At 56.2% G+C, this 21,268-nt stretch overlaps 1 protein-coding gene across 6 annotated transcripts in view; it reads left to right on the top strand.

Moving 5' to 3' along the window:
• Positions 1–21,268, top strand: part of Ntrk3 (neurotrophic receptor tyrosine kinase 3) — a 231,840-nt gene that overhangs the window by 62,310 nt on the left and 148,262 nt on the right. For 5 of the 6 annotated variants that reach the window (XM_042698524.1, XM_042698523.1, XM_042698522.1 and 2 more), the window contains exons 5-11: positions 8,526–8,683; positions 9,390–9,532; positions 9,870–10,011; positions 10,859–11,155; positions 13,135–13,158; positions 13,670–13,734; positions 14,460–14,562. In XM_042698524.1, the coding sequence (XP_042554458.1) occupies positions 8,526–8,683; positions 9,390–9,532; positions 9,870–10,011; positions 10,859–11,155; positions 13,135–13,158; positions 13,670–13,734; positions 14,460–14,562 (932 nt within the window). The remainder of the gene's footprint in view (positions 1–8,525; positions 8,684–9,389; positions 9,533–9,869; positions 10,012–10,858; positions 11,156–13,134; positions 13,159–13,669; positions 13,735–14,459; positions 14,563–21,268) is intronic. The other variant, XM_042698525.1, reaches the window with a different exon arrangement.

Raw genomic sequence — 21,268 nt, 5'->3', positions numbered from 1 at the left:
GTATTTCAGAAGGTAGAATCACACAGCGTGACGGTGGCTGGGGCGGGGGGTGGGGGGCTGGGGACGGTGGGGTCCACCGAGGTGGAACCTCACGGACTGTCCTGGAACCTCAAATGCTCCCCACCACAGCCTTCCATGCGGCTCAGCATGGTGGTCACCCCACATGGTACTCACCTAGAGGTTGAGGAAGGGGTCTTGCATACTTCTCTCTCTCTTTTTTGGCCTGGCCTGGCTTCGAACCACGATCCTCCTGTGGTCAGCCTCCCATGTAGCTAGGATTACAGGTGAGAGCCACAGGCACCCAGTGAGGATCTCATCCCTTCACAGAACTTAGGTTGAGGATCGGCAGGAAATGAGTCATACTATTAAACGTTATAATAATGAAGAGTTAAAAAACAATCCTTCTATAACATTATCAGCTACCCTTTTCCCCGCCAACATAACCTTAGATTTCTCATGGCTCACAAGAGGCAGGGGCTGTCTCTGCCTTCTATGAGAGAGGACCGTGTTGGAGCGAGAGCTTGAACGACGGGCCCCTAGACTCCAGATTGTACCTCCTCACCTTCTCCGGGCGTGGTCACGGCCTTGGGGGCGGGGAGGCATTTCTTTGATCGGGGTGTGGAGGGCTCAGCCTTGTCTCGCTCCCTCACCTCAGCCTGCCATTTTGTGCAAACAGAGGTTGGCTGGATGGATCAAAATCGGTGTCTGCCGCTGGGAGAGAAGGAAAAGCACAACGCAGGCTGGGTGAATTGAGAGGGAATGGGTGAGGCCGGGGAGACGGAGCCCATGCGTGCGTTCGTGACTTGGTGACTCAGCTCCAAACTCGCCGCTCATAGATTGCTTTGCTGTGCTTGCTAAGAAGCAAGGAGCCTGGACTTCCACCTAGAGGTTGTGGGTCTCCCACCCAACCTTTTGTTCTGCCTGGAGGCGTCGTAACCTGACCTTTTCAGACCCGCCACCAGAGCCAGAACATTTCCAGCCTCCTCGCCGGTCACTGCAGTGGACAGCTTTCTGTGCTATCGATGCCTTCACGAGCCTCTTCTCCCACACGGGGCTTTGAACGGCCGTTCCAGGGAGAGGGCTATGCAGAGTTCGTCTCTTTAAAAAACAGTGTTGAGCCGGGCGCTGGCGGTTCACGCCTGTAATCCCAGCTACTCAGGAGGCTGAGATCTGAGGTTCGCGGTTCAACGCCAGCCCGGGCAGGAAAGACTGTGAGACTCCTATCTCCAATAAAACCACCAGAACCCCGGAGTGGCGCTGTAGCTCAAGTGATAGAGTGCTCGCCTTGAGCTGAAGAGCTGAGGGACAGCGCCCAGGCCCAGAGTTCAAGCCCCACTACCGACCAAAAAACAAAAAACAGTGTCGAGAGTTGGGTACGACGCCACACATCTGTCATCCCAGGACTTGAAGAGGGAGTGACGAGAGGGTTGCAATCAAGGCCAATCTGGGCTGCATACAGAGTCGAAACAAACAGGCCAAAGAAACGTGTAGGGAGCTTAGGATACTCACGCAGTGGTATGTGTGCTTCTTGGTGTTGTCTGGTTTAGGTGTCCTAAGCGCGGTGATCAGAATTCTTAGCCATGTAGGGCTGAGATCTAGACAGGCACCAATAAAAATCCCTACCCGAGTTGGGCAAAAGGTATAAATACGTCTTGTTTTACAAGACCTCTCCCCACAAGAGACTGCGCCACACACAACCGTCAGAGTCACATCACCCCATGCATATGGGTAAACCAACATGATTCCTACAGTCACTATCTGTGAGGAACCTTCCTGGCCATCTCTGCCATAAAGGCAGGCAGGCACAGGAGAAGGAATATTATAAGGTGTATTAGAGGGGCCATCTCCACCGCCCCCCCCACAGGGAGCAATATGGCGTCTGCCCCTATCCAGGTGGGTAGCTCTTGGGCCAGTGGCTAGGTCTGTGTGTAGGTAGGTCTGGGTGGAGAGAGAGTGGCCAGCTAGATGGTGGGAGCTCTAGAGCAGGAAGGAGCTCAGGTCTGGGCAGCGGTGAGGACCAGAGGTGGGGATAATGCTAGCACGATCAACACTGATCTCTGCATTCTTCCCTCTGCACCAGGCACTGGGTGGAGTAATGTGTTAAATTTGTAAGGGAGGAACGATGGCTGTCTGGCTGCCTTGGAGGGCAAGGTTAAGTGCCTTGTTTAAGGTCACCCATTAAATCGGGGGTGGGGGTTTGGAGTGTGATCGACCATCGCCCAATTGTTGCTGCTGGTATTTTTCTTTTGATCTGCTTCCAATACAGGGATCTGTCCTTCGATAACTGTCCCGAAGTGCACGGCTATTCTCAAATGGATGGGGGTAGGGGCTCACGGGGCTGGCTTTCTTGGGAGTCCCGGGTCTGGATGTCCACCTCTCCCCTTGGAGAATCTGGGGACAGTGGCCCCTCAGGGGTTGTCAGAGGCCTTGCTGTTAGCACTGAACGTCGTAGAAATGTTCAGTGCATGGGATTTGAAATCAATGGCGTCCTGCCCCGGTGACCCGTTTCCTCAGAGCGTTAGAAACAGTTATTCCCCTGGATATATATTTAAAGAGAATGTCGGAGCTCTCCCAGAGGGTCATGGGATTGTGCATTCATCTTTGCAGGGATCAATACGCCCGAGAGCTGAGTTGTAATTTACGGAGGGATGAAGACATTCCTCGCAGTGTGAGTCAGCGTGTGAGGGCCATGGTGCCCCCAGAGTTATTTTATTTCTGTCATATTGGTAAATAAGAAAAAAAATTATCTTGGAGAATGAAGAATATACATTGCTTCCCCTCCTCCCCCCCGAAGGAATGATCTCCCTGGAAGGGGTCTATTTTTTTCCCTACTGAGGAAGAATTGAATGTTGAGAGTGGGAAAAATGTATCTTTTGGCTGGAGGGGGCTGCACGTTGGCTCTTGGCTGTGGCTATGATTAAAATCCAAACAATCCCAGTTTCTGGCAAACGGAAGAGAGGGTGGTGGTGGGGGGGGTTGTGTTTTCTGGTCTGACTTCTTGATTAGTCTGCGCGGCGCCATCTGCCGCGTGCCATCTCGGCTGCCAAGGCCCGTGTGCGGGAGCCTGCAGGCTGCGGCTGCGGATGGGTCTGGCATTTCCACCGAGAGTGAGCTGGGGGTCTTAGGTGGGAAAAGGGCCCGGCGGGCCACGGCTGCCAGGAGAGTCACAGCCAGAAGTGCGAGGCTCCAAGTGGCCGTCTGTAGAGACAGAAGGGCCAGCAGGGCAGCCGGAAGTGCCCTTGCCCGACCCCGCTGGCTCTGCAGGAGTTCTCTCCCCAACCCGATCCTCTACGGCACCGTAGACCCTGCCAAGACTCCGGTTCTGGTGGCAGAGGAGAAAGGAACAGGTCCAGCCTCCAGCAATGTCGATATCTGCCAGTGCTTGGACATTCCCACCACAAAGCCGTTGTCGTAACCATTTCTGCCAGACGAGAGACCTGTGGCCCGGACAAGCAAGGCCAGGTCACGTGACGGGTAGACGGTCAATCTGCAGATCGGCCTGAGCGTGTTTGGTACTCACACCATCTGGGTCTGCTCTTTCCCTCACTGAACTCAGAAACGCATCTTCCGTCCGGAAGCCACTCTCGAGATGGTGGCTCCCCAGAGTGGAGTCACAAGAAGAAAAACAAGCCATTTCAGAGAGCCCTTGCCATGGGTTTAAGACCTTTCCTCTACTTCCTGTCATTTTACTCTGGTGAGACCGGGAGGGGGTGGCCTGTTGAGGGGAGCCCCTGGCTCCTCAACCCCCCTCCTGCCCAGGTGTTCTCCTGAATGAAACAAGACTGTCTCTCAGGACTGCTCTGGGGTCACTGGCCCTGTGTGGCTTGGCACTGCAGTGCTTCCAGAAGGTTCTGGTTTTGGCAAGAGTGTTAATTGTTTTCCTGTCTGTTCCTCCCTCCCAAACTCCAATCACAGTAAGATCAGAGAGATGGTCTTTGAGATAAAGGATGAATCAGGAAGGACAGGAGTGTGGACTGGCACCCCGGGAGAGAGTTCAGACCATGCCAGGAGGATGTCAGCCTACAAACGCAGCAACCTTCCAGACATTCTGAGAGGATCATTAAGGTGCCGCCGCAGCCTTCCCTTGATATCTGCCACACAGGGAGCAGGCAGTGATGAAAACAGATGGGAATATTTCATCTTCTAAAAACCAAAGTGATAATTACCTCTGCTGTAATTTGCGGATTTAATGGACTTGGTAAGATATGAGTGGTCTGGGCTGATCATGGCACAGTCTTTCTCCCCATCTTCGCCTTGCATGATCATTTTGAAAGCTCTCAGCAGTCTTGCTAATAACAGCATTACTAGAATAACCACTTCTGGCCTCCGTACACCTCCTCTCCACAAAGCTCAGCAATGTCAATGATTGTTAATCCGGTAACTTTCCAAAGGAGTGTGGAACGCAGACATCCCATTGCATAGGTGTGAAGCCAGAGCCGGGGTGAAGGACGTTACTTGCAGTTCCCTAGGGCTGCCTTGATGAGTCAGCACATGCTTGGTGGCTTCAAACGACCAAAAGTTCTTTTACTGTTCAGGAGGACAGAAGTCTTGATCCAGGCCACCCTCCCTTCAGAGGACCTGGGGTTGAACCGTCCTTGCCTTTTCTAGCTATGGGTGGCTCCTGGTGTTCTTTGGCTTGTAGCAGCATCATTTTGGCCTCTACCCCCTTCTACGACTGACTCCCCAATATCCTTGGCCTTTGTACTTTTCTCCTTTTGCTCCTAAAGACTCACTCACGTGGGCCAGAGCCCACCCGAAATCCAGACAGACCTCATTAATCTCTCTCTTTCCCCCCTCTCTGTCTCTCTCTCTCTCTCATATATACATACACATGAATACACACATATCTGCTCTCTCTCTCTCTCTCTCTCTCTCTCACACACACACACACACACACACACACATTCCTGGGGCTTCAGCTCAGCACTTGGGTGCTGTCCCTTAGTTCTCTTGCTCAGTGCTGGTGCTCTGTCACTTGAGCCATACCTTCATTTACAGCTTATTGGTAGTTCATTGGAGAGAAGAGTCTCATGAACTTTCCTGCCCCGGCTGGCTTGGAATCTTGACCCTCATATATCAGCCTCCTGAGTAGCTCAGGTGACAGGCATGAGCCACCACTGCCTGACCAAGAAATCTACTTAAAAAAAAAATAAGTAAAACTGTGAATGTATTCTTAAATTTCCATCACATATATTTGTTATCTCTTTCTAAAGATAAGGGTGGAGTGTTGTAGGTACAACCTCATGAAACCAACAATTCCTTGCTATCAGATACCCAGTTAGTATCTCATGAATGCTGTAATTTTGAGGGAAAAAGAAAATCAGGAGCTACACAGATCTATACATTGCATTAGCCAACAAGTTAATGTATGGTTTTTAAAGAACTTTCCATTAAAAAAATTAAATTTATTAATTTTTTTTTCTTTAAACAGTTGTACAATGGGGTTTCAATTCAGCCTGGGAACTCATGGGTACCAGTGCTGGCTGACTACCATTCCCCCCCCCCCCCCCCCCCCGTACTGGTTTTTGTCTTCGAGGACACTGAGACCAGAGTGACATATTCACAGATTCTGGGGCTTGGATTTGGGCATCACTGTTTGGAGGCCAGGAGATGGATGATATACCACCAGTTCCCTGAAGAGTGTTCTGTGCACCCTTCCAGCCGTTGCTGCTGCATTGGGAGGGCTGGGTTGTGTGTTCTGTGACAGTGGCACTGATTTGTTACCCTCCTCCTCCCCTGCCCCGTTTTCTCCATGTGGCCCCTGTGTGGCCGTGGGCCTCACCACTAATGAAGGTGCGGAGAAGAGGGATCGATGCTCTTAAACGCTGCCACTGCCTTGGCTTAGGAGCGGGGTGTTTGCGTGCTGGGGCCTGGATGGCCTGAGTTCATCTGCGTGGGGGCCCCTGGGGTCCTATGATGGGGCCGCAGGCCATGTGGGGGGGGCAAGGCTGCTGGGCATTGCAGAGCTTTTCTCTGGAGCGGTCGGTGCCGTGTTATTGAGAGGGCTGCCTGAATTATGAATGGAGCTTGGAGAGTGAGCGAGAGCCAGCCGGGCTTTGGCTTTGCAGACCCCCCCCCCCCCCCAGCCCTGTCTGGAGTCTCCTTCTCCGGCATGGGAGCCTGGCTTAGACCTAGGACGCGTCCACCTCGCCGCTGCCAGGATGGACAGGCGATTGCGGGCTGGCTCAGCAGGATGCCCAGGCGCTCCGGTCAAGACCAAAAAGGCCTCCATGGGGTGTGTGGGCGTTGTTCTCTTCATAGAGCCCCGAGGTTCTTCAGTTTCCCAGGGACTCTGGCTGGCATGGAAGGACCAGAGCTCAAGGCGCCTGTCTGGGGCTGGATCTGGTCCTGTATACCCGGCCCTGGAGAGAGGAGATGGGAGGGAGTGGGTGTTACCTGGCTCAGGTCAGCCAGATGCGCCGGGCCGTGGCACCTCCCAAGGCCTCTGTCTCCGCTCGCTCTCCCACCAGCCTCCGGACGCACTGGCTCTGTCCACGCCAGGAGCCTGTCTGGTCTTTTCCATACCTGTTTAATCATGGAGGGCCACATCTTGTTAGGCGAGCAGCTGGCAAAGACCAGGCCGCCGTGGGTCAGTTCCCACATGGCCAGGCATCTGGACCCGCAGTGTCCTCCAGCCAGCCCGGCAGTGGCAGCAAATTAATCCACCCCCTTCCTTTCTCCTTTCCTTTCTCTTTCCTTTTCCCTTCCCTTCCCTGTCCTGTCCTTTATTCTGAGTGGACGCAGCCCCAAGCCAGGCTCTGCATCATTGCTCTTTGAGAAATATACAAACCACATACCCGTGCCTGGTGACCGTGTGTGTGTGTGTGCGCGCGCGCACGCGTGCGTGCTTGCTCATGAGTCATCCTAACTGGCGTTAGCTGGTTCTTTAGCTCTGGGGTCCCAGTGCTCTCCTCCACCTCCTGGGTGAGCTCCACGGGTCCCTGTGCTTTCCCGTTCTCATCTACCACCATCCCCGTCTCTGTCCTTCCCCTGCTCCCCCCCGCATCTGCCTCCGTGGACCCCTGAAGCCAGCGGTCCCCGCTTACCCCTTCCCGAGTCTCCTGGGCACCCGCAGAACTCTGCGAGGGGGGAGAAGGGGCGGGAAGCACGTGAGGTTCAAAGTCGGGACAGACCGAGCTTGGTCTGTGGTCTGCCCTGCGGCAGAGGAGCATCTGCCAGGTCTGGCGCCCCTTGCCCCCCTTTTTCTGCAAGGACACTGGGTGCAGAGGGACTCACAGGCGATTTGGCCCCCAGGGGTGCGGATGGCCAGCGGTGGGGGGTGAGTGAGGGTCCTCTCCATGGGGTGCCCTTGCTCTGAATGAGGCACCAGTGCCCTTCCCCCAACCCCTGGCCCTGGCTCGCTCCTTCCGGAAGGCCGCTAAGTGCGGATGCACGCAGAACTATTTTGGAATCTGCCAGCTGTCAAAAATATCCAGGGTCTCAGCGTGGTGACCCGAGCGCTCTCTGCCCGGTCGACTCCCTCTAGAGCCCCCGGAAATCGCGTTCCCCTAACGATCCAGGCCTTAGGGCCTTCCGGGGGCCTGTGCCGTAAGAGGTGTTCGGATCGATGGGCACAGGTCACGTCCTCCAAGTAACCCCATCCAGGAGGGAGGTGATGCGGCTTGTCACAAGGGAAACCGGAGGAGAACCTGGGCTGTGAATTTGGCTCTTCCTTGTTCACCAGGCCAAGTGCTCCTGGGACAGGGACCATTGTCTCTGTATTAACAGCACTCAACCCAGGGCCAGAGCGCAAACAGGTGCTTATTAAAGACTCGTTGAACTCACGGAGGAGGAGAGTTGGTCCCAGGCCGGACTTTGAATATATCTTGGAATTAGCTAGCCACCGACTGCCCCGGGGAAATCTCCTTCGTTCGCGCTCTTTCCCTCTAGTTTCGTTCAGGAAGAATTTATGCTTTAGGTACTGGGGGATTCAGCAATGAACAAAATAGACTATGCCTCTGAGCTGAATTTTTTATAATCTGAATGTTTTATCATCGGAGAGACACAAACTGGACTATTCGAAGCTGTCCCGGGTGGTGACAAATTCTAGAAAGAAGGGTGGGGGAGCAGGAGTGGGAGCAGAGCCAGTCTGGTTAGATAGGCTGGGTAGAGCTTGGCAGGCAGATGGAGCAGCAGGTGCCAAGGTCCTGAAGCAGGCCTGCCCGGGTTGTATTAGTGAATGCGCAGGAGGAGGAGAGGGGGAGGAGGTAGGAGGTGAGCTCAGAAAGGCGATGGAGAATGGTCATGGCTACGACTTTCGGTGAGATGGGCAGGGGCTGGAGAAATCGGAGATGAAGAACAGCTCAGGGCTTCTGACGGTCTCCTTGCTAATGTTAATTAAAATGAGATCATCCGTTTTAAAACAAAATGATTCTTTTTTCTTCCTTCCTGACCTCGCTCAGCTCAACCCCTGCTTCCCGCATGGGGGCGGGGGGGGGGCGGCTGGGTCTCCACCCCCGAGAGGAAATGGGGAAACGGGGCCGTCCTGGGTTCAGGGATTCTTCCCCCTGCCTTCTTGCCTGCAGGAGGCTGGAGCAGAACTTCTTCAACTGCAGCTGTGATATTCGATGGATGCAGCTGTGGCAGGAGCAGGGGGAGGCCAGGCTGAACGCCCAGAGCCTCTACTGCATCGGCCCCGACGGCGCACAGCTCCCGCTCTTCAAGATGAACATCAGCCAGTGTGGTAAGGAAGCGCCCCTGCCTGCCTCAGAGACGTCCGTCCGTCCATCCCCCCCCCCCCCCCCCCGGGCGAGCTTCGGAGAGGCTCATGGGACCGTAGATTTCAGGGCCCAAGAGCAGGCTCTAGGAAAGCCCGGTGTCTGGCGACAGGCCCGGGCACCTGTGTCTTGGGCAAGCTGCCGGGGGGAAGGTCCCCACCACGCACGTTTTAAACAAAAGCAGCGCTGAGTAGCTGGACAGCCACATCCCCGGTGCGGGAGCGAGCGAGGGCCTGGGCTGCGGTCGGTCCCTGGAGGCCTGCAGGGACTCTGGGCCGAGGCATCTCAGCAGGTCGTTTGAAGATTCATCACAGGGCCAGGGCGCTCACGCCTGTCTGTCATCCTGGCTGCTCAGGAGGCTGAGATCCGAGGATGGCGGTTCAAAGCCAGCCCGGGCAGAAACCTCCGTGAGACTCTCATCTCCAATGGACCATTCAGAAAACCAAAGTGGCGCTGTGGCTGCACAGTGGTAGAATACTAGCAAAAGGAGCTCAGGGACAGTGCCCAGGCCCTGAGTTCAGGCCCCCACGGCCACTGAGAAACAACCACAAACCACAACAGAGTCATCCCTGAGCCAGGCTCGCAGGTCCACCGCTGACCTGCGGACGGAGCTTGCCCGAGTGGCATCATTTGCTTGTGCGTCTACCCTTCCCGCCTCTCCTCTGCTCCCAGACCTCCCCGAGATCAGCGTGAGCCACGTGAACCTGACGGTGCGCGAAGGGGATAATGCTGTCATCACCTGCAACGGCTCCGGGTCGCCGCTGCCCGACGTGGACTGGATGGTCACCGGCCTGCAGTCCATCAACACCCACCAGGTGAGCTCCACGGGCTCCGGAGGGCGACCGAGGCGGGGCCCACCACCCTGCAGTCACAGACAACCGCGGGAAGTTGGTTCTGTCCCCGCGGGACAGACACGGAGCCTCGGGCCCGGCTCTGGCCACTTCGACCTGACACGTGCGATCGCAACCGTTCCGCACCTCCGTGTCCTCTCTCGTGACGTGGCGGGGTGAGGGCCACGCGATCTGTGACTGTGCACTGTGGCGCCCGGCCCGGGCGCTTCCGTGAGACGCCCCGCCTGCCCCCACGGCTCTCCCGTGAGCTCCGCAGGTGCCCCGTGGGTGCTGACCACGGTCTCTGGATTCCTGCTTTCAGACAAATCTGAACTGGACCAACGTGCACGCCATCAACCTGACCCTGGTGAACGTGACCAGTGAGGATAACGGCTTCACCCTGACCTGCATCGCCGAGAACGTGGTGGGCATGAGCAACGCCAGCGTGCCCCTCACCGTCTACTGTGAGTGCCTGCCACCACGGAGGCCGCCATGGAGGCTGGGGCCAGGAGGAGGCTGGGCCAGGAGAAGGCTGGGAGAGGGAGGCTGGGTCAGGAGGAGGCTGGGAGGGAGGCTGGGGCCAGGAGGAGGCTGGGGCCAGGAGGAGGCTGGGAGGGAGGCTGAGGCTAGGAGGAGGCTGGGGTCAGGAGGAGGCTGGGAGGGAGGCTGGGGTCAGAAGGAGGCAGAGGCCAGGAGGAGGCTGGGGCCAGGAGGAGGCTGGGGTCAGGAGGAGGCTGGGAGGGAGGCTGGGGTCAGGAGGAGGCTGGGAGGGAGGCTGAGGCCAGGAGGAGGCAGAGGCCAGGAGGTGGCTGGGAGGGAGGCTGGGGCCAGGAGGAAGCTAGTCCTAGGAGGAGGCTGGGAGGGAGGCTGGGGCCAGGAGGAGGTTGGACAGAGGCTGGAGAGGGGGTAGAAGCTCTCGTGTAGCATGACTGAGAGGTCAGCCCTTGGTGAGTGACCCCCGGCCCCCGAGAAGCCGATGTGCGTCTAATCAACCGCTTCTTCAAGGCGCTTCCGATGGGCCCGTTTTGCCCCTGGCCAACCCCTAACAATACCTTGAGTAGAGGAGGCCAGGGCAGGGGTCCCTCCAGCTCCCGGGGGGTTCTCTTCCTCTCTGTGGGGCGGGGCGGGACCTCCCTTCCCCTCACCCCTTTCCAGAGTGAGGTGGGAGGAGAGTCGAGCTGTCTCCCAGGCCCGTTCCCAGAGCTCGCCCCGGGGCGGGCGGGGGGGGGGGCCACAGGGGCCCCGCAGGGTGGAGGGAGCCACAGGGGCCCCGCGGGCCACGGACATCAGCCGGCCTTCCCCCCCACCCAGACCCCCCACGCGTGGTGAGCCTGGAGGAGCCGGAGGTGCGGCTGGAGCACTGTATCGAGTTCGTGGTCCGCGGGAACCCGCCGCCCACCCTGCACTGGCTCCACAACGGGCAGCCGCTGCGCGAGTCCAAGATCACCCACGTGGAGTTCTACCAGGAGGGCGAGGTCGCCGAGGGCTGCCTGCTCTTCAACAAGCCCACGCACTACAACAACGGCAACTACACCCTTGTGGTCAAGAACCCACTGGGCACGGCCAACCAGACCATCAGCGGCCACTTCCTCAAGGAGCCCTTTCCAGGTGAGCGGCGCGCGACCCGACCCAACGCCCTCTTCCTGGCGTCGAAGCCTCCAGGGACACACCGCTGCCCACGTGCAGCCTCTGCGCCCGCACGCGCGCGCGCGCGCGCGCACACACACACACACACACACAGACATGACAGGTAGGAAGGGTGGAGAAGGTCCACCCAGCCCTTTACATGTGGGAGTCCCTGGGTCCCAGAGTTTGCTCTTTCTGAGCCTCGGTGTCCACCTGGCTGAGTTGTTAGTTACGCACCCTTGGGGACAATACGACCAAAGCCATGCTCTACCCCTCCCGGTCTGCCGTGGGTCCCAGCAGACCCCACCGTGGGGCTGATGCTGACGCTATCACCTGGCTACGGCGACTCTTTCCCTTTTTGCAATTACTAAGAATCGCATGTTGAGATCTGCCCGGATTATTTCTCTTCATTCCTTTTGTGAACTCATTTCGACATTTAAGCACGAAGATTCTTGCCTGAATTCTTGCCCAACTTTGGCAAAGGCTTGGAATTTACCAAATGCTCGGTTTTTTATTCCCATCCTCGCCTCTTCTACCTTATTTGTAGGGATTTTACCGTGGGAGAGCCCTCATTCTCCACCCCCCCCCCGCCCTCGCCATTTTGTTGTTCAATGACGTATTTGTATCTGTGTGGCTTTGTGGGCATGTTTGCCGTTCCTGTGTTTGTTTGGTGGGATTATCACAGGGGAGCGCCATAGATTGGGTAGCAACTTGTCTCTTGCCCCTCACGATTCTGGGGGCTGGTCATCTGAGACCAGGAGTTGGCAAAGTCAGTGTCTTCTGAGGCCTTGTCCCCTTGTCTTTCGCCCAGCGTCCTGACGTGGCCTTCCTTCTGTGGATGTCTGTGCTGGGCTTCACTCATCAGGACACCGGTCCTACTGGATTAGAGGCCAAATTCACAGTTGCTTCTTTTTACTTAAGCTACTTAATTGAAGACCCTGTCTTTAAATACAGTGATATCCTGAAGTAGTGGGGGTTGCACCTTCAATGTGTGGATTTTGAGGGGACACACGGGTTTTGGTCCTTGACAATCCACGATGGCAAATTATCCTGCCTGGCAACCCTGAAACCGTGAGCGTCCCTTTCCGCTGACACCCGTTTCCTCTTCCCTGGCCCCTTGGGTCCTTGAGCCCTTTCCTTCTTCCTAGAACCAGGGCGGTTCCAGGTGCGCCTTGTATTTCCCCAGCCCCAGCTCCCAGTAGTCCATGTCTTCAGGAAATTCTCCTTTATTGGAGAGGGAAAGAATCTGGAAGATTCTTCCCATTGATTGGTAGACCCACCCAGAGCCCGTCGGTTACGATCTGACTGCCACCAAAGCCTCTTCTTAGATGAGTGGTACGCAGCCAGTTAATTTCGGCAAGCTCGCTTCGGGATTTGCCGAGACAATGCGGTCCAAATGTGAGGAGGGTTACCAAAGTGGCCTGGTACATGTTGCCTGAAGCGCTCGGTATCCCTTTTCTCTCCCCCCTACCTCCCCAGCTCATCATCGATGTCTAGTTAAGGACTAGCTTTATTTTCCAAGGCTATCTGGGTCCAGAGACCAAAGCTCAAAGAGCACCCATCCCTCGGTAGGAGGGGCAGGGTCTGTGGGGCAACCAGGGACCCACGGGAGCCACGTCATCCCGTGGCCCAGCGCCTCCGCTGCTCTGATCATGAAGCAGGGAGGGGGCACCGGCTGGCCTGGGAACTAGAATTTAACTTCCGGTCTCAGCTCCTGGATGGACCGCCTCCTCTCTGGTTTTGTCCCTGTCCGGAGGGCGGCCCCCTCCCTCCCCCAGAGGCAGCGACTGCCCCGCGGGAAGAAGGGTGCAGGTGTGAGGCTGTGGGACGGGGCTTGGGGCCTGGGAGAGTGGGAGAGGCCGTCACGGTGGGGCTGACGTAGCGGGTCTCATCTGTTTTTGTTTTTTTAATGACCTTTGTGAATAATTACCTCTTCGTCTTTTCTTTCTTCTTTTTTTCAGAGAGCACAGACATCTTTGATTTCGGTAAGTCCCCTTCGTTCTGAGAGTTTCCATGAACGACCGAATCCAGACCCCAATCCTCCCTTTCCACGTCATCCTCACCTACAGGATGACTGAGGGTCTCTGAAGGAAATGGGGGAAAGGGACAGTCCCGTCTGGGGCCTGCTTTTCCCTGGGTCAGTGCCCCGGGCCGCAGTTTCTCCCAGGGAGTTTTCTGAGATCCACCTGGTGGATCTGGCCGTGGCGAGGGTGGGGGTCTTTGTGTCCTGGCGGGCCCCTACTGAGGATCTCACTTGTTTGGATAAAGCCGGGGGGGTGTCTGAAAAACTCACTAAGGTTTCTCACCTGCGTTTCAAGTCCTGTATCCTGGCCAGAACCCTCATTGGGTAGAGTTAGGAGCTGGCCGGGTGGATGAAGGGCCTGGCGTCGAGGGGAGGGGCCGGGCAGAGACTCTGGGCGACTCTCCCATGCCCCTATCAGCTATGTAATCTTCTTTGTGTGTGTGTGTGTGTGTGTGTGTGTGTTTGCTTTTCAGACTCTGAAGTGAGCCCCACGCCCCCCATCACTGTGACCCACAAGCCAGAGGAAGACACTTTTGGGGTGAGTCCCTTGTTAGGGGAGGAGGAACATGTTCTTGTCCAGACGGTTTTCGGGTTGCCGTCGAGCCGCTGGCTTTCCCAAATATTACCTTCCTGGGGACCTTGGTACCGAGCGAGAGGGAAGCGAGAATGACCTCCTGGGAGGAGACCTTCCTCATTTGACGGATGCAGCTCTCCTTGTGTGTGGAAGCCTCCAAGGACGAGTTGGAATTAGCCAGTCCGTTAACTGCCCCTTGCCTTCTGCGCAGGTCTGGGCAGCCCAGGAGCCTTCCTGGGTGGGTTTTCTGAGCCCTGATCTCTGCAAGACGGATTTTCTCTGGGAAGGCAAGCAAAAGAGTCGTTACTAGCTCCTCCTAGAGAGGAATAACAGGGCACGAGGGTACAGAACCTGCTGGCTAATTAAAATAATAGAAGTTCCTCTAGATTTGCTTGTGTGTCTCTACAATGGCCTGTAGGTGAAAGGAACATTGAATCGTGGAACTTTTCTCTAATCAAGTGGGGTTAATTTTCCATTTTTTAATTAAAAACAAAGATAGAAGCTGTCTCTGAGTCTCAGAAATGCCTTCTTCTAAGGCTCTTATTCAGTAGTGAGGTTCTAGGTGTGAGGCGGGACTCTGGTCATTCCAATCCTCAGGCTGGGATGGTTTCCTCCTGGGCAGGCGTGGCACTTTGAAGACCCTGGGATTCCGGTGACCGGTCCTGACTGTCTGTGTTTGGCCCTCACAGGTGTCCATTGCGGTTGGACTGGCTGCTTTTGCCTGCGTCCTGCTGGTAGTTCTCTTCATCATGATCAACAAGTATGGCCGACGGTCCAAATTTGGAATGAAGGGTAAGGTGGTGGGGGAGGGCTCTCGAGGAGTCTCTGGGGGGAGCAACACGGGGCTCTCCTCTGGTCCAAAGATGCTGTTGTCATTTCCTGGTGTCCTCTGAGAGATACTCGGGGCCTGGGGCTGATGTGGTCTGGGAGGAAAGCCTTGTCTGTACCCTCGATCTTGGGAGTGAAGGACGGAAGGCCGCACCGGGGTCTGTGGGAATCCAGCCACGGGCCGTGCTGTTTGCCCATGCGTGCCGACAGAGCCGCTGCTCAGAGGGGCTGCTGTGCTGGGGACAGTTTTGTGACGGAGGTTGGGCTCCGGGGCAGATGAAGAGGATGCGGTGTTGGGAGTCCGGCTGGGAAGGAACCACCCAGCCTGACACGGACTGGTGGACGCCGGCGCCAAAAACCGGCCGGCGCCAGGGCAGTTCCTTCCGCCCGTAGCCCGACACAGAGTTCCGGAGCCGATGCCAAGAGCAACACCAGGTCTCTCCCTCCGTTGGCCAGCTGCCACCCCACGCATGGAGCGCGCAGCCCCGTGAAAGGCAGGGTGGGGTGGCGGGAGGTGGCACCCTGCCAAGGCTGGGGCCAGGGGCCGGGCATGAGCGGGGTTAACATGGCGCATTAGCATCCACCTGTCCCGTCACAGGGGTGGATGGAACCCAGCCGCCGAGAGGAGACTGGGTGCCAGTTCCAAAGGAGAAACGTTAGGTTTTTCCATCAGTGCTCACAGCTGGGGTTTCCGTGTGTGTGTGTGGGGGGGGGGGGGGCTGAGGGTCGGGCAGGGGTGGGTGGGGAGGAGTGGATAAAGGTCCCTGTGAGATGCAGGAAGATGAGCTTGTATGGCTGTGTGGGGGTCACGACCTCGGGACTCAGGGACTGAAGGAATGTCCAGTAGTGACATCCACGTGCAAACGCTAATGTGTTTGTCCACAGTGACGGTTGAAGGTGGATTTATGGGAGACTAGTATATTCATTTTATGATATGCTCAGAACGCTGATATTCTAAGAAGACACTGAATGACAGAAGGGCAGACTTCTCTAGTTTTCCAGGAGTCTTCTTCTGTAACTCTGCTTTTGTTGTTGTTGTTGTTGTTGGTCATGCGGCCTGAACTCGGGGCCTGGGCGCTGTCCCTGAGCATTCTTGCTCAAGGCTAGTGCTCTACCACTTTGAGCCACAGCATCACTTCTGGTTTTCTGGTATTTCACTTTGGACTTTCCTTCCCGGGCTGGCTTTGAACCCTGATCCTCAGATCTCAGCCTCCTGAGTAGCTAGGATGACAGGCGTGAGCCAGCGGCGGCCAGCTGTGTAACTCTGCTTTTGATGAACTGAAATGACGGCCGTTCCAAGCCAGGTTTTCTCGAACCAGCTAAAACATTTTGTCCAAGAGAAACACACACACAGGAAATTAAAAGAGGGGATGGAGTTTGATGACTTAACACCAAATAAGAACAGAAACATCTTGACTTGTGGCCTGTTATCTGCCAGCGCTGACCATGTGTTAAACAGAGCTGTGCAGGTTCACATGAGATGGGCTGAGTGGCTCAGTGCCTTCTACCTCGGGGTAATCCTTGGGCTTTTGGCTTTGAGGACTGGCACTCACGTGTGTAATGTTATTCTTTTCTACCTGGGAAGGAGCTTCCTTAGCTCTTCCCCCTTCCACGTGAGAACACATCAGGCCATGAAGGGAAGGGAAGGCTTGTTCTTCCCTGATGGAGGCCTGGGGGCAGCTGGGGTGGGGCAGCGTGTTTGGCAGTGCTGGGAGAGCAGATTTTTCCCATTAATTGTCATCCTGTTTCTGGAACAGCCTGTCCCCGTGTCGGCTGCATCAGGCTGGTACCTCCCGTCAGCTGTCCTCAGCTTCTCCTGGCCCCTGCTCTCCTCTCCCTCTCCCTTGGCCCTGGTTGAACTAGGAGAAACATTTCTACACAGGTAGCCCCAGCGAAAGCAAGCCTTGTTCTTGAGAGTCGGGTCACTTAAAGAACATAGGTTAGTGTTTGGGGCAAGGCAAGGCTGTTTAGAATTACGCACGCTGCTTTCTGATCTCTATCAAGCCCGATGGTGTTTAGGACTAATTTTAGGAGACATGAGTAAAATGCCCAGATGCCAGATACAACCTTGGCATTTCCTTGCTTTGAGCACTTTGGTCCAGAAAACAGAGTGAAAAGATATGGGGACCAGAAGACCTGCGGGGAACCCCATCTCTTCGTATCCACTCCCTTCTCAGCTGACATGTGTGAACCATGGGTGCCTTAGCATCTTGCGGCTGTGGCCAGACACCCAAGCAAACGAACTTGATAGGGGAGGACGAATTTAATTTCATCCATGGCTTTAGAGTTCTCAATTCATGGTCACTCGGCCTCCTCCCCCCTTTTACCCCACCCCTCTGCATATCTATCATGGTGAATGGCTTGGTGGTGGAGATCTGTTCACCTCAAGGTAGCCTGAAAGCAAAGCATTGAGTCAGGAAGTGGCCAAGATGGCCATATCCCTTCAAGGGAGCAACGCCAATAACTTCCTCCCCCTAGGCCCCACCCACTGAGGTCACCACCTTGCACTAGTACCAGGGACTGGGACCCAGGCCTGTGGTGTTTTGGGCCTCTGGGGGGTGGGAGAGGTACACTGAGGAGCCGAAGCTTACCGTGGGCATATGAGAGGGCTCTTTGGGCATCCTCTTTTCTGGACGTGAAAGTCGTTATTGCCCTGCCGCAAAAGATTGTCTCTTTCTTTAAGTCTCTAGCATATGGCGAGCGTGCCTTTATTACATGCTAATGCGGTGCTTCCCAACTTCCTTCTGCACCCTGGGAGGATGCAGGGCAATGGTCTGTTCATTCGGACACGGATCCTGGGTGTATTAGGTTAATACCCAACTGTGGAGACGAGGAAGCGGAGGCCCGGAGGCCTGCACTATGCAGCTGAAGGGCAGAGCACCCAGGCTCTGCTTCCCCAGCCACTCCTGTCTGCAGAGAGCTGGGGAAGGGCTGTGAGACGCAGCCGGACCATGAAGGACATAGCTCAGTTGTTTCAAGACCCGGTGTAATTATCCCCGAATGCTGTCCCCATACAAGACAGCACCTGGTTACCCTGGGCTGTACTTGGCCAACGAGAAAAGTGGGCATTGATGAAGGGGTCATGCTTTTGCTTCCAGCTATGGTAGAGCAGAAGGAAGGTGGAATGATGGGGGCCGGGAGTCAGAACTGTGGCTTGGGCTTCCAGGAATGTCTTAGCGACCTCAAGCCCACACCGTTTCCTTTTTCATCCTCTCGGATGGATGGATGGATGTATGGATGTCTGGATGGATGGATGGATGGACAGATGGACACGGGAGCCTCTGCTGGCCCCGAGGCAGAGCACTCAGCCTTGTAGAACGGTTCCATTGCCAGTTAGCTTTAGTCAATAGGTACTTACGGTGGTTGCCTTTTTGATTATGATTGGGGGTTCACAGGCAGAGACGAAATGGGGCGCAGGAATGGGGCTTGGCGATCTGGAATACGTCCATTCTTCCGTGGTGTGTGTGCGTGCGTGCGTGTTCTCTTCACCTCCTCCTCCACGCTGGTGCGTCCTGGGAGGAGGGCATTGCGGCTCCCACACTTGGGCTCCTGGCGTGGGACTCGGGGTGTCCGACGACCCTTGGACCCTCGTTCTGAGCGCGGCTTCTGGCTTTGTTTCCCATCCTGTCCTCTCAATGTGCTCTCCGATCAGACCTCCTCGGCTTCGACCTCCCGACCTCCACGCCCTTTAAGCACTCCCAGTATTAGACCTCATCTAAATTAAAAAGGCAAAAAAACGAACTGGAGACGGGAGCCTTCCCTGCCCGGCTCAGGCTGCGGTGAGCGGTCAGGCTGCGGACACAGCGTTGCCCGGCGTTCTCATAGGGCCCTGGAGGGTGGAGGGCGGCGTGTGGGTCTTTCTGGGGGGGGGTGCTCCTGCCGCTCCATCCTTGGGGGGGGGGCTGGCAGGTGTGCAGCAAGCCTTCGCAAAGTTCCCGCAGGTCGCTTATCCATTCTGTCCCTGAGGGCCCTGTCCTTCCTCCCACTCTGGGCTGCAGCAAGTCCAGTGTCCTCTGGCACCGGTGCGTCCAGTGGAAGCAAAATCCCTGGATCTGGAGCGTGAGACTATGTCTTCCTCTGTGACTACCTGCTAGCTGGCTCTTCTTGGCAGGCCGAGGCTGGCCAGGGGCTCTACAGCCAAAGCGACTGTGTCTGGGATTCAGTCACTGCTGGCATCGGGACACTGCTCACCAATCCTCATCATTGTGACCGGCGCTCAGGGTTAATGTCCCTCCGCACGGCACGGTATGGGCCCTGGCCTGCCCCTGCTTCCCCTGTGACACGCAGGAGGCCATGCACCTTTCACCTAACAGAGAAGAAGCTTGGGGACAGGGCTCAGGCCCCGAGTTCAAGACCCAGTACCGACAAAAAACAACAAGAAAAAAAACCCCAAACCCAGAGACGAATGACACATGTTTTCTCTCCTATGTGGAAGTTGGATCTAGATGATAAATAAATAGGCAAACATCTACAGGCCCATATTGCATGTTCACACGAACACAATAACGTGCGGGTGGTATGTGCGGGGAAGAGTTCCGGTGGTATAACCCCTCTGAACCACGAACTTACAGTTTGACAAAAAGGAGACCCAGCAGGCCGGAGCCTGCGGTGTGGAGGAAGAGGAGGGGTAGCGGGGGAATGGATGGAGAGGCTGCAGTCGTCATCTTCAGTGTCATTGAGGAGTGGAGTTGGGAGAGATGAGGGCAATGAGGAAGGCGGTGACATGGGTCCAGGGGCGCGTCGTACCGTCATCTGGCAGGTTGGACTGACACCCCTGTGTACGACAACTTCAAACATGAGACCGGCCTCCTTCCACCGGGCTGCCGTCCGGGCGCTCGGGGGGCCCAGGCCGGAGGATTGTGAGTTCAAAACCAGCCCTGGCTGCAGAGTGAGCCCTTGTCTCCCCCACATCGGAAGTGGGGGTTGACAAACTTCCTCCCTCCATCCAGCCAGCCTGATGTTCTGGTACCAAGATGGAGAACCAGGAGGGCAGCTGGGCGGCCTGGCCTTTCTCCTGCTGCGTGTCCAGGCAGGCTTCACCCCTGCGGGCCGGGCTGCAGGCCCCGCCGCTCTCCCTACGGTGCCTCCGTCTCTCCGTGCATCTGTTCTCACGGGCCTCCGGAGCGGACGCTTGCCACGTGCCCAGCGCAGGCGTGTGACCGGTGGGCCTTGGCTAATAAGACGCCGTCACGTGGCTGCCGCACCCGGGCTGTGGGTGTGTGCAGCCCAGTCTCCCGTGAACTCTGCAGAGGGCTCCAGGAGGTCCAGGGAACCATCCCCAGACACCACAGGCAGCAAAGCAGAGCGATCGGAACCCATGGGAGTCAGGAGATACACTTTTTGCCTGGGGAGAAGAGGGAGAGGAGAACACCTTCGGAAAAACAACCATCGACAGGGCCGGCTGCCTGCCTACCGTGCATGGTGGGCTGGGGCGCTGGTGCCCGGGTCCAGCCGTGTGTCTGCCGCCTGCCCAGGGCTTTGAGGGGGAAGGAGGAGCCTCCGATCCATCTGTCCTTGACTCCAGCTTAGAGTCAAGGGCCGGCCATGCTGCTTTCCTGCCTGCCTCCTTACTCTTGTCCTTGTATTAACTCTTCTGCCAGGAGCCAGGGAGGCATTCGCTGGGCTTCCTCCCGGGCAGGACCGATTACCCAATTTGCGGGGCACAGTACAAAACGTTCAGAAAGCATTCGAGTCTCACGCAGCTAGAGCAGAACATTAATCTCAAGTGGAGAGCTGTTCCGAGAGCGGAGTCAGGGCACCAACTGTGAGGCCCGCTCTGCTCCCAGAATGCAGAATCCTGCGTGGCTACGGGGCCTCGCGCTGCAGCTCTTTCTGGAATAGTTACAAGGGGAACAAATAACTTTTGTTCTTCCTGGTTGGAGGAGAAGCTGGAGTTTGGGCTAAAGGCAACATCAGCTGATTTAAAAAAAAAAAAAATGCTGACGGGCGCCGGTGGCTCCCGCCTGTCATCCTAGCTACTCAGGAGGCTGAGAGCTGAGGATCGAGGTTCAAAGCCAGCCCCGGCAGGAAAGTCTGTGAGACTTATCTCCAATAATCCACCAGAAAAACCAGAAGTGGCGCTGTGGCTCAAGTGGTAGAGCGCTCGCCTTGAGCTGAAGTGCTGAGGGACAGCACCCAGGCCCAGAGTTCAAGCCCCACGACCGACAAACAACAAAACAAAACAAAAAAAAAGCTCAATGTTGTAAGGGTTGGGAACGAGAGGGAGTGAACATTCATTAAATACCTCCTGTGTACAAGATGTCTCATAATAAACACGGGTGGTATGAATTCATCATTGATGATCACCTTGTACTTCAAAGGCGAGAAAGCCAAGCTGCTCAGAGCGATTACTTTGCTCAAAAATCACGAACCTGGCAAGTACCCCAAACAGGTTCCGAAGGAGTTCACCCCAGTCCAGTGGTTCCCATCCATGGCCGCGCATGTCAGGCCCTGGGTGAAGTGATGTGAGCCCCAGAAGCTAGGCTGCACCCCAGATTATTTAAATCAGGCTTAGGCGTTCTTCTTTTAAACTCTCTGGGTGGTTTCAGTGTGTGGTCAAGGGCAAGGATCAGGAGGTTTTGCACTCTTCCTGTGTCAGACCTGGGGGGACGTGAGGGCCAGTTACCTCTCCAGGGGACTGAGGTGCCCCCTAAGGGTGAGCAACTACCAT

This window comes from Dipodomys spectabilis, unplaced genomic scaffold (assembly GCF_019054845.1).
Source record: "Dipodomys spectabilis isolate Male_0828 unplaced genomic scaffold, ASM1905484v1 ptg000233l, whole genome shotgun sequence".
Lineage (NCBI taxonomy): Eukaryota > Metazoa > Chordata > Mammalia > Rodentia > Heteromyidae > Dipodomys > Dipodomys spectabilis.
Note: the sequence above shows the minus strand (reverse complement) of the source record. Positions and strands in the feature narration are given on the sequence as shown.